At 42.5% G+C, this 13,763-nt stretch overlaps 1 gene segment (V, D, J or C); it reads right to left on the reverse strand.

The window, feature by feature from the left end:
* Positions 1-203: 203 nt before the first annotated feature.
* Positions 204-13,763, reverse strand: part of LOC140727205 (Ig heavy chain C region-like) — a 105,810-nt gene continuing 92,250 nt past the window's right edge. The window contains 1 exon segment of the C gene segment in view: positions 204-1,364. Coding sequence covers positions 1,098-1,364 — 267 coding nt within the window.

Below are 13,763 nucleotides of genomic sequence, written 5' to 3' on the forward strand. Positions count from 1 at the left end.
CTAATTAATTCCCCGTTGCTCCCTGACAATGGACTCCTTGTGATACAGCACCAATTTCTTGCAGGTTCCTAAAAATACTATTGGAATATTTGTTCACTGCACTACCAGATTCTGCAGCTCAATTCTCTCTGTTGACAATAATGGCTCTGATGGAGAGAGGCTGTTTTCAGCTCCTTTTTCAACTTCTTGAATTAATTGGGGGTCCTTATTTTTAATTGAATTAAAAGTTTGTTGGTGGTTCAAAAGTTTGAAAACAGCTGATTAATATTACACTTGGATGGTTGTCAAAGCAGTTCTATAGTCAGAGCAAATTTAAGCCTGGCCCCATGACACCTGTACTTGCTGAAGACTATGTTCTATAGGCCTTCACCGAGCACTAGGCCAACATGATGGATGAAGTTGCTACCTGAAGGTCCATGCTGGTGTGGATGGTGATAGAAAGGGAAGGGTGGTGATGAGGACTGCCGTAATTTCATTGCTCACAAGAAATTCTCAGTCCTTTTATTAAGTAAGAATGTAAAATTATTGGTGTGTTAAGTCTTAAAGTATTAGTTCCTGAGATGTAAAAAAGAAACATGCAAGTATAGCAAGCAAATAGGATAGTATATAAGAAATGGGTGTTCATTGCAAAGAATTTGGAATTCAAATTCAAGCTAGTTTTCTGATATTATGAAACCATGTTTGGAGCACATGCCTCCTTATTAAAGAAAGCATAAATCTATCTTGGATTCAGTCAAGCATAGATTCCCTAGACCGATTCTTGAGATGAAAGAGTGGTCCTGTGAAGAGAAAGTGAGCAGATTTCTTTATGAAACATAAGATTCAAAAAGGAACTGACGGGAGACTGTTCGCTTTTACAAAAGAATCCACCACTAGCTTCAGTCATCCAAAATTGTGATGGAAAGAAAAATATTGACCAAGTTTGGAGTTCTCTGGCTCAACAGGCACACACAATGCTCATTTATTGAGATCAATAGGATTATGAGCCGCAGGGAATCGGGAACGGGTCACAGATGTGCTATTGGTCAAGAGTTCATTGAAAGAAGATATCAATTTCAGGAGCTGTGCCACCTTCATTAGTTTCTGTTTCCTATGTTCTACGTAAATTGTTGTAGAGAAAAGCTTGTGGTTGTACGGTAATTAGCAGTCTGGGCTGTATTTGACGTGGGACAAACGCTGACTGTGAAGTTACATATGGGTTCCTCATAGAAAAGATTATTTTTATCTTTGACCTTTAAAACAGCATATTCTGATTCATGGGTCTGTGCTGGACTTCTCACTTCTTGCCTTTGCTTCTTTTTGGGAGGATTGCTGAAATAAACAGATGCATATTGCAGAGTTTCATCACTTAAAGAAACGTTAACCTGCAACACAAAAATTAAAAAAAGTATCATTAGATTTTATTCCCCATTCTGTTTTTAGATGAACCTACTTTGCCATAAATGCTGTACACAGCAAAACCATGTGGAAGTGTTAGTATTAAACTTGAGCATCAAATACCAATGGGCTGTGGATTTGTGTGTTCATGATCACGAGTGTTGCACTGTTGGCCGATTTTCATTTCAGTAAAATCATGACTAATGAGACAACAACATCCTCCTTTTTAATCAGTTTCATTTCCAAGCCTGTGTTGGAGATTCTTGAACTCCTGGCCAATGTCACATTACCTTAGTTGTAGACAGATCACAAAAGGTCATTGGGAAAAGAAAGGGAGTCTTTAAGCAAGAATCTTTATCTTTAAGCAATAGCCAGCTATTGCATTCAGTCCTTTCAAGTCCAAGTCTTTTGTCATTCAATCATATACCACCAAACTAAGCAACGCTCCCCCAAACCAAGGAGCATAACACGTACACATAACTCACACACAACACATAAAGAAATATTACCACACATAATAAAATATATTCCAGAAGTTTGACATTTAGCATAAGGTGCATTTATGACACTAGTTAAAAGCTAAACAATATAACACTACTGGCATTTCATAAGTGATGAGACCTGGGTGGTGGCAGGAAGTTCAGTTGTCTCACAGCCTGGAAGAAGCTGTTTCCAGTCCAAACACTACTTGTTCTAAAGCTGTGACACCTCCTGCCTGATGCTAGGGGCTCAAAGAGATTGTGGGACAAATGGGAGGGAACTTTGACAACGCTACGGGCCTTGCAAATGCAACACGCCAGATAAGTACATCAGATGGGTGGAAGGGAGACCTTCATGCAAAACCGGCAAGCTTGTTGGAATCAGAGAGCTTAGTGCCGGCAATTCACATTTCACTGTTCGTCCAATTGTTAAACCAGTCGGATCCCTTGGAGCTCTCCCCATTCACTTTCTGCTGCTACATATTCAGCAATAGACTCCAAGTAACTAATAAGCCAGAATTTATTAATCCATGCAAATTCCAGGTTTTCTTCCTTGACCTACATCAAGCAGCAGCTGAGACAATACCATTTACTTGAGAGCTTCGATTCTACAAGTAGAAGCATGTTTGTACTTCTGAATGTTTCCCAAAGACTTGAAAAATATTGCAACACAAAGCATGAATCTATGAAACAGCCTTTGCACTGTAAACATTTCTGCTTCTTTTGGGTGTCTGTCTAACCATCAAAAATGAATGTTTCTCATCAGCAGACCTCACTGAGGATGGCAGGGCACCTCCCTAATGATCTTTAACACTGGTGCACCTCAAGGCTGCGTGCATAGCCCCCTGCTCTAGTCTTTATACACAGCTGACTGTGTGCCTAAGCACAGCTCCAATGCCATTGTCAAATTCGCCAGTGAGACTACTGTTTCTGGATGACTGCAATTACTGTTATTGGACAAATCACAGCTTACCGGAGTGAAATAGGTCACCTGGTTGAGTGGTGCTGCAAAAACAACCTTGCACTCAATATCAGTAAAGCTAAGGAGCTGATTGTTGACGTCAGGGGAAGGAGGGTGCACATACACCTGTCTACATTGGGGCATCAATGATGAAGAGACTCAGCAGCTTTAAATTCCTGGGTATTAACATATCAGATAATCTGTCCTGGGCACAGCACAAAGATCCAATCATAAGGAAAGCAAATGAGTAACAACTTCAGAACCTTCAGGCTCTGGGACAAATGAATACTCTGTCACCACCAAATATGTGTCACCAGGACAGTGAGTTGTTACTGTGCTGTGCATTATGTGAACTTTAAGTTATATTTTAATAACCTACTTGTAGTTATATTTTATGTGCTGTTTTGTGGGTGCACCGTGGTCTAGAGGAACCTTGTTTCATTTGGTTGTAAATGTGTACAGCCAGATGACAATAAACTTGAACTTTCTTAGGAGGTTGAGGAACTTCAGCTTGCCACTGAACACCAACAAACTTTTACAGATGTAGTGCTGAAAGTATCCTGAATGGTTAGACAGTGGCCATCTGAATGTGCAGGAACATAAGCAGCTAAAGAGAGTAGTGGACTCTACCCAATACATCATAACCATATCCATCCCTGTCGCAGCGAGAGAACGAGTGAACCCAAACACAGGACACACAAACACAGAGGCAGCGCTATCAGAAGAGTGTTTATTAATGGTTGCAGGGATAGGCAGAGGAATGCTGAGGAGTGAGCGAGGCTGGACCAGGGATCAAACCCAGGTCACCATGGTGAGAACGCGGCGTTTAACCACTGAGCCAGCGGAGAGTGTAGACGGACGGCGGGATGAGGTGGAGCAGGGATGCGGACAAGGGGATGAGCCTGGCTAGGGGAGAACGGCGGGCAGCATGCCATACTCCTGTTAATACGGAGAGACTGGGTTAACACAGGCAAACAGCGTGGAAACAGAATTTAGAATACACAGTTCTAAGTGGACGAGAGACTGGGTTAACACAGGCAAACAGTGTGGAAACAAAATTTAGAATACATAGTTCTAAGCGAACGAGAGACTGGGTTAACACAGGCAAACAGCGTGGAAACAGAATTTAGAATACACAGTTCTAAGCGAACGAGAGACTGGGTTAACACAGGCAAACAGCGTGGAAACAGAATTTAGAATACACAGTTCTAAGCGGACGAGAGACTGGGGTAACACAGGCAAACAGCGTGGAAACAGAATTTAGAATACACAGTTCTAAGTGGACGAGAGACTGGGTTAACACAGGCAAACAGCGTGGAAACAGAATTTAGAATACACAGTTCTAAGTGGACGAGAGACTGGGTTAACACAGGCAAACAGCGTGGAAACAGAATTTAGAATACACAGTTCTAAGTGGACGAGAGACTGGGTTAACACAGGCAAACAGCGTGGAAACAGAATTTAGAATACACAGTTCTAAGTGGACGAGAGACTGGGGTAACACAGGCAAACAGTGTGGAAACAGAATTTAGAATACACAATTCTAAGTGGACGAGAGACTGGGGTAACACAGGCAAACAGTGTGGAAACAGAATTTAGAATACACAGTTCCAAGTGGACGAGAGACTGGGGTAACACAGGCAAACAGTGTGGGTAAACGGAGGAGCAGGAGGCAGACAACACTTATCTTGACATGGAGCGTTAAATAGAACAACAAATGGCAGGCAATACGGAGAGACAGAGTTACACAGGTAAACCTCAGTACTGAAGTAAGACTTAGAATACTCCATTCTAAGCTGTCGGGAATGTGAATTACCGCACTGGCTGAAGCAACGATCTGGCAACGAGTGGATGCAAAGCTAGGGTTTTATGCTGCAAGTTTAGAAGAGAATCAGGTGCCGCAATCAAGTAGCCCAGGAGAACACGGGGAAAAGGGAGTTAGGATAATAAGAGGAATTAACAGTTGGGACCGTGACAATCCCTACTATTGGTAGGAGGCACTGGCTGGAGAAGACAACATCCATCATCAAAAATCCCCACCATCCAGGCTCTGCCACCTTTGTGCAGCTGCCAGCAGACAGGAGGTACAGAAGCCTGAACTCCCACACCATCAGGTTCAGGAACAATGACTTTCCTTAGATGCTGCCTGGCCTGCTGAGTTCCTCCAGCATTTTGTGTGTGGTGCTTGGATTTACAGCGTCTGTAGATGTTCTCTTGTTTGTGATTTGATTACTACACTGTGAAGTCTCTTCCAGAAATGCCTACCCTGAAGAAGTTTAAGCCTTCCCTTCGATGGGAGTTCAGTGAAACCCTGCTCACTGCTCCCTCTCTGTGATCCCCGCTGCTCCCCAGCTCTGCGACCATGTGCATATCCAGACCCGCCACTACAACCGTGTATCTTTTCTGGGAACATGTCTTCGCTGCTAGCTTGTACAACGTGGCTTCGAGATTCATTTAGACGCCGCTTGGCCTGCTGAGTCCCTCCAGCATTTTGCGTGTGTTGCCTGGATTTCCAGCATCTGCAGATTTTCTCCTTCAACCATTCAGTTCCTGAACCAGTCAGCAAAATCTTAATCTCTACATCTTCGAAGATTCAAGATTTGAAGTACATTTATTATCAAAGAATGTATAAATGATACACCTTGAGATTTGTTTAATTACAGGGAGGAACAAAGCAAGAAACTCGAAGAACACAATTAAAATAAAGAAAGACCATAACCTCTGCACAGAGAAAGAGGAAAAATACACACCATGCAAACAATAGAAGCAAGCGACAGCAACGCTATGACTAATTTGATGGTTTCACATTAAAATGGACTTGTTTTGTTCTAATCATGTACATTCTTGTAACAATTGTGAATAATTTATGTTTTTCTTGTTAATATTGCTCACATAATGCTATGTGCCTGTAATGCTGCTGCAAGTTAAGGTTCTCACTGCACCTGTACGTACATGTATTCGTGCATACATATGACAATAAAATGGGGGTTGACTTTATATCTGTTCAGCTGTAAAAGCGCATGATGAACAGCACTTCAGTTTCTCACCCACTGAACCTCAGCCTCACATGTGGAGTGAAAATTGCATTCTCAGTCTGATGTGCACGAGTAAATTTATATGCAAAAAACTGCAGCCAAGATGTTTCACTTGATTACTGTACAGCGCGTGGACTGGATTAACACCTGAAGAAACACCATCTGGCCACGTAATGTGAAAACCACTGAGAGGGTGAAATTTTACTCTTTTACAAGTCTTAAGGAGTAGAAGAGTAAAAGATATGTTTGGAAAGGAGAATGTTTATGTACTACAAAAAAATTCAGCAGAAGAAAAGTTTCTTTTAGTAATATTTGTGGCATACTATGCTGTTGAAACAGTTATGCCTTGATTTGACTTTCTCGAAGGTATTTACAGTGAGAAGAAAATACAAAATGTAAGTTCATCTCACTTTCCAGATTTGTAAAAACTTTTACCTTTTGGGATTTTAGCCGTGTAGTCTGAGGGGACATAGGATATCGTTGTCAGTAACTTTGGCATTTCCATTTTTTTCTACAGATATAGGCTCCACGGGCTGTTGGCAACTTCAGAAAGTATCAAGAGTAGCTACTACTATTGGAGTATAAAAGTATAAACTTTAACTATGAAGTCAGTTATTTGCTATGCATGTACTCAATTTAGTAGAATGAAATCTTAGGAATGTAGAAGACAATGGTGTGTTAATGAAAGGTAGCTAAAGAACTAAAGAAATGTAGATTAGAACATTGCTCGGTTCTGAGTTTATTATTTGCTATGCATGATGTACGTGCAGCAGCACGTGTAAAATGCAACTAGAGATTGCTATAAAGAATGCTGTGTCCGGGGATGGGGGGGGGGGGGGGAGCAATCAGCGACTAGCTCAATGACTGTCTCAGCTTTGATTTGCAAATTAAAGTTTAACCCTTCTTGAAGAATCTTCTGCGTCTCTTGGTCATTTGTAAGGCACGAAAAACCACGACATAATTGGCAACCGCGGCAGGACCGGATAGAGACCCACGGAAGGGAAACGGCAGATTGGGAATGCTTCCCGGTCCTCTAGGGACCCCCACAAGGCTAACAGAATTAGGAGTGCACCCAAACAAAAGGAAAGCGCTTTTTGCGACAATTTGGACTAAGAATTCTGTTGGCTTTGGGGAGGTCTTGGAGTCTCAGAAGTGTGGAACCACTGCCAAAGGGTCTCTCCGGTCCAAAGAATCTGGCAGAATTGGGAGTTAACAGAGGAGGCTCAGAGGATTGATCAAGAACACTGCAGTGAGGGTAAGTACAAATAAGTTAATACGTTAAGAAAAAGTCCACGTGGTGTTGGTAAATCCCTGTGGGTACCGCTTCGTATGAAACGAAGGGCTGAACGGGCAGGGAAAGTAGAATAGAATTAGAGCAGAAAGTCCTCGTGGATACCGCCTTAAGAGATAAGGGTCTGCACAGGCGAGGTGTTAGAATAGAATTAGAGTAGAAAGTCCTCGTGGATACCGCCTTAAGAGATAAGGGTCTGCACGGGCGAGGTGTTAGAATAGAATTAGAGCAGAAAGTCCTCGTGGATACCGCCTTAAGAGATAAGGGTCTGCACGGGCGAGGTGTTAGAATAGAATTAGAGTAGAAAGTCCTCGTGGATACCGCCTTAAGAGATAAGGGTCTGCACGGGCGAGGTGTTAGAATAGAATTAGAGTAGAAAGTCCTCGTGGGTACCGCCTTAAGAGATAAGGGTCTGCACGGGCGAGGTGTTAGAATAGAATTAGAGTAAGTTATAGGAAGAAAAAGTCCACGTGGTGTTAGACTAGGACTAGGTGTAGAATTAGAGTAAATAATATTATCCAGTAAACAAACTGTGAATCTCTGAAATACCTTAACAAGAGAGAATAACATGACAGGTAAAGGAACAGCAGTAGAGATTCTGAGCAAAAAGTTCCCATTAGTTCAAAATGAGATCACAAAAACTTCAGAAAAATGGGAAAAAAGAACCAAAAACCTGGTCACAAAGTGGCCAAGAGAAGGAACGTTTGATGTAAGTTTGTGCGAAGAAATGGAGGGACTAGTTAAAAATTACAAATCAAAAGATAAATCTAAGAAAAGAGAGCAAAAAAGAGAACGAGAAATGGAAGTGCTAAAACTCTTCAGAACGGAGGGAGAAAGGCTGAGGAGGACAGGTAGAATATTGATTACAAGCGAGGAAGACACTAAGGTGCTGGAGAAACAGCCTGTTAGAGAGAGAGAAGGGTACGGTGAGAAGCTGGCTTCGGCTCCGTACCTGGAAGCGAAAGAAACAGAAAAACCCCCTCCCTATAATGAGGAAGGAACCCCTAAGCAGTGCCCCCTGCTGACAGGTACAGTAAACATGCAGGGAGAAGTCCAAGTTTGGGATAATAAGGAGGAAAAAAAACAATATGAGAAGGAAAAAGCGGCGATATGGCAGGAGATACAGGCAGAAAGGATAAAGATAGAACAGGTACAGAGAGAAATGCAAGAACAGATTGAACGGATGAAATACTTGAGAGAGGAAAAAGAATATGAGGAGTACCGATTATACCATAGAAATAAACAGACTAGAGAAGGTGACTCATTGGAGGAGCAAGAGTTAAGTGGAGAGAGAGAGAGGATGTGAGAATTAGTGGGGCAGATATGGAATGGGACTGGTAACCTGCAGAAAAGAAGTAAGAGGAGCATGACACTTACCTCCTCGCCATGGTTAAAGACACATACTAATCAGTGGTATCAATGGGCAGCTTACACGGCAGGAATGATGAAGAGACAAAATTGTTATCTGTGCTCGAGGGAAAGCCTCACTCAGCATGTAGTTCCCATGCCTTATAACTCCTGCACTTGCACGCGGTGGGGAAGAGAGCACAGGGAACAATGCAAACGACAGTGTCCAGGTCCGGTTAGGGCTTGTTTCATGAGGATTTGCGTTAAAACAGATTCCTGCTATCAAAACTGTATGAACAATGCACCAATGTGCCCATATCAGGCGTCCTCGCAGTTTGATCAAAGCAAGCTTGCCTATCACTGTAATTATAGCAGACCCTGGGCTATAAACAAAAGAAGCCAGACACCTACACTGCAACAGCTTTTAATGCAGGACCATCTGAATTATGAATGTTTCGTGCGGGTGGGCACTCACCCGGTTGGCCATTTCCAAGGCAACTGCACTCAGACATGGGATGTAACCCCAGGTAAAAGACACTTGACGGGTTCCCCTCCTCCTGAGGGTGCAATGGAGTCTCAGACTATCCCATTAGCAGACACTTGGTGGCTGTGTGGACAGGAAGGAGGTCTGAGATCTACGCTCCCCCTCAGGTGGGCAGGAACATGTACGCGTGTCATGCTGCTTCAGGAAGTTATAATGTCCCCTGAAGTACAGTCCAATGCTAACTTCCCTGAGCAGCGGACTCTGCTAAGGCAGAAGAGAAAATATGACCCGGATCCGACAATCCGGATTGACAGTATAGGGCAGCCAAGAGGTATACCTAACGAATTCAAGGCACTTAATGAGATTGCTGCAGGCTGGGAAGCTATCATACCTGTGATAGGGGTGAGCAAAAATGTTGAATGGATAAACTATATATACTATAATCAGCAGAGGTTCATCAACTACACCGATGATGCACTGGAGGCCTTAGGGCAACAGCTAGATGCAACTAGCAGGATGGCGTGGCAAAACAGATAGGTACTGGATTGGCTTTTGGCAGAAAAAGGGGGTGTGTGTGTAATGTTTGGAGAACAATGCTGCACTTTCATACCGAACAATACTAGCCCAGAAGGGTCTTTCACCAGAGCAATGAATAAATTAAAGAATCTGCGGACGGAGGTCAAACAGAATGCAGGGTTCGGACATCAGTTATTTGACTGGTTAGAAAGTAGACTCGGAGGATGGGGAGCATGGCTGACTAAAATAGCAATAACTGTCAGTATTGTTGAGCTGTGCGCTTCTGCTGTGCTGTTTTCTTCCTTGTCTCAAATCTCTTGTAGTGCGTGCTGCAACCAAACAAATTCCAATGCTTGTGGCAATTACTGAAGCAAGCTTAGTGAAGAAAGAAACACCGAACATGTATCGTTACAGCCTACAACACCTGCAGGATGAACAGGAGCAAAACGACAGTGTGGGAGTAGATTGTAAGGGCTTCTGAGTCTTTTTCCCTGTCTCAGATACAAAGGGACAGGTTTTTGGCTCAACGGCCCAGGGTAACAGGGAGAGAATACTTTGAGGTCTTGGCGCAGAAAATTATAGTTTAACCCGAGATTTGGGGATAAGTGCTTGAGTTTATTGGGGCTTTTGTGCGCAGACTCTTCGTCTTCCTTCTCTGTGTGAGACCCTCTGGGTCTCAAAGGGGGGATATATTGGAGTATAAAAGTATAAACTTTAACTATGAAGTCAGTTATTTGCTATGCATGTACTCAATTTAGTAGAATGAAATCTTAGGAATGTAGAAGACAATGGTGTGTTAATGAAAGGTAGCTAAAGAACTAAAGAAATGTAGATTAGAACATTGCTCGGTTCTGAGTTTATTATTTGCTATGCATGATGTACGTGCAGCAGCACGTGTAAAATGCAACTAGAGATTGCTATAAAGAATGCTGTGTCCGGGGATGGGGGGGGGGGGGGAGCAATCAGCGACTAGCTCAATGACTGTCTCAGCTTTGATTTGCAAATTAAAGTTTAACCCCTCTTTTAACCCTTCTTGAAGAATCTTCTGCGTCTCTTGGTCATTTGTAAGGCACGAAAAACCACGACACTACCCGCTTAGCTATCAACACTTCAGGCAATATACCTTGAAGGGCAATAACTCTACAAAATTAATGTGTAACCAAAAGCCAAAAAATTGGAATTAAATAGTTGGCCAAGAAAAACAAGAAACCCTGCTCCCACCTTCAATACTTTGCCAGGTTATTGAAATATATTAGTCTAGTGAGTTTCATTGCAACATTCACAAAAATAAACAAAATAAATATTTCCAACTCTGACCTATCTCTATCAATAGGCCTTATCCTCAAATGCTTCAACTTTAAGAGGAATGATTTATCTCTCACCAATCTGTATCCACGTTTGGAAGTTAGCATACTGCTCACTATGGAGCAGACATTTTCCTTAGCCATGTAGTTACTCATTGATGTCAGTGTGGAAAGAATATAATGGAGGGAATGTTGGAATGGTGCAGAATGTTATATCTGTGGGGTAGTAAGACCTAAGGTGTCTCTAATGTTCTTTAAAGGTGTAGCTTCACATTAGGCAGAGGTTAATTCTGATATATGTAATTTGTTAAAATTGAATCAAAAATTTACTGAGAAAGAAACTAGAGCTAGCAGAAAAGGCAACTATATTACTTGACTCAGTTTTTGAGAGTTTTTCTGGAGGAAAGAGGTGTACATAGCTTTTGGTTTTCTAGATGGAGACCACAATAATTTAATGTAAAAGGTAGATGCATGGAAATAAAATCCACCTTGAAGAACAACAAGGAAAGAGCTGCACAAGGAGATGGGCATGGCATGCTGCCCAGCTATATCTGGGACATGAAACCAAGGTAACCTTCAGCCTCCTTCACAGTTCAATATTTAGGAGCTGTTAACAATGAAGATAGTAATTGTGTGGTCATGGTAAATGGAGAAGGTTAAAATGAATATTAAAGTCTTAGATTCAGGGATTCATACAACATGGAAACAGGCCATTTGGTTCTACTACAGTTAGACCAACTAGCCCCCCAAGTCTACAGGACACAGATAAATGGGTGACTGTCAAGAGAGGGAAGGAAAAACATCAGACAGTGGGGAGTACCCCTGTGGCCATCTCCCTCAACAATAAGTACGGTTGGGAAGCAACAGCAGCCGTGCCTCTGGCACTGAGTCTGGCCCTCTGGCTCAGAAGGCTAGGGAACTAAGAGGATGGCAGCAGTAATAGGGGACTCTACAGTTAGGGGGACAGATACACAATTCTGTAGCCACAAAAAAGAAACATGGTTGGTAGTTTGCCTTCCAGGTACCAGGGTCTGTGATCTTTCTAAATGCATCCACAATATCCTGAAAAGGGAGGGTGAGCAGCCAGAAGTTGTGGTACGTATTGGTACTGACGACATAGGTAGAAAAAGGAAGGAGGTCCTGAAAACAGACTACAGGGTGTTACGAGGGAAGCAGAGAATAGGACCTCAAAGACAGACAGACATACTTTACTGATCCTGAGGGAAATTGGGTAAAAAGGTAGGTATCTTGTGATTGCTGCCTGTGCCACACAACAGTGAGGATCGGAAACGAATGAGGTGGCAGATAAATGTGAGGCTGAAGAATTGGAGCAGAGGGCAAGGATTCAGATTTCTGGATCATTGGGACCCCTTCTAGGGTAGGGGTGGCCTGTACAAAAAGAAAGGGTTGCACTTGAATCTGAGGGGGGGGCAATATTCTTGCTGGCAGATATGCTAAAGCTGTTGGGAGTGGTTTAAACTAATACGGCAGGGGGGTGGGAACCACAATGATAGAGCTGAGAATGAGCCAGCAGGTTTCCAAGTACGTGATGGGTGTAATATGAATGTAAGGAAGGAGAAGTCAATGATTGGGTACAACTGCAGACAGAGCAAAGAGTTAAATTGTACCACAGAGGCAAAATTCAAAAGGGAGAAGAATGCAGGACTGAAGGTGCTGTATTTAAATATGCGTAGCATTCAGAATATGATAGACGAACTCATGGTGTATTTCGAGATTAGGTGTTATGACAATTGTAGGCATCACAGAGTCATGGTTGAAAGATGGTGATAGTTGGGAGCTTAATATCAAAGAATATACTTTGTATCAAAAGGACAGGCAGGAAGGCTTAAGCTGTGGTGTGACCCTATTGGTAAGAGATGCAATTACTTCTTTAGAAAGAGGTGACATTGGGTCGGAGAATGTCAAATCTTTATGGAGTTAGGAAACTGCAAAGGTGAAAAAAACATTATGGGAATCCTATATAGGCCTCCAAATAGTAACCAAGATGTGGGGTTGAGATTGCAAAGCGAGCTGAAAAAGGCATGTAATAACAATTGCAACAGGGGACTTCAGTATGCATAGGGATTGGGAAAATCAGGTTGGTGTCGGATCGCAAGAGAGGCAATTTGTTGAATGCCAATGAGAAGGCTTTCTAGAGCAGCTTGTGCTTGAGCCTACATGGGGAAAGGCTGTTTTAAATTGGGTGTTGTGCAATAACACAGAATCTTATTAGGGAGCTTAAGGGTTAAAACAAAACCTTTAGGAGACAGTGATTATAATATGTTTGAAATCATACTGCAATTTGAGAGGGAGAAGCATATGTCAGATGTATCAGCATTGCAATGGAATAGAGGAAGGCATGAGAGAGGAGCTTGCCCAGTTGTGCTGGAAAGGGATACGGGCATGGATGACGGCAGAGCAGAGGTGGCTGAAGTTTCTGGGAAAAGTTGTCAAGGTACAGGATAAATATGTCCCACAGAAGAAGTTCTCAAATGGCATGGATAGGCAACTGAGGCTGACAAGAGAAGTTAAAGAGTGTATAAAAGTTAAGGAAAGGGCACATCATGTAGCAAAAGTGAGTAAGAAGTTGGATGATTGGGAACTTCTTAAAATCCAACAAAAGGCAACTAAAAAGGCCCTAAAAGGGAAAAGATGAAAAAATGAGGGCAAACTAGCCAATAGTATAGGGCAGGATACTAAAAGTTTTTTCAGTTATATAAAGAGTATAAGGAAGGTGAGAGTTGATATTTGAACATAGAAACATAGAAATCTACAGCACATTACAGGCCCTTCAGCCCACAATGTTTTGCCAACCATGTAACCTACTCTCTCATTCCTAAGATTGTCATAGCCTGGGGTGGTAGTGGGGGAAAAGCTCCCACTACCTATAAAGTGCTCCAAATGAAGTGCGACTCTAACAGCCTCTGACAACCAACTCTTGGCCTTCACCTGTGGCTTAGCTACTAGGC

This window comes from Hemitrygon akajei, chromosome 5 (genome assembly GCF_048418815.1).
Source record: "Hemitrygon akajei chromosome 5, sHemAka1.3, whole genome shotgun sequence".
In the NCBI taxonomy this organism is placed as follows: Eukaryota; Metazoa; Chordata; class Chondrichthyes; order Myliobatiformes; family Dasyatidae; genus Hemitrygon; species Hemitrygon akajei.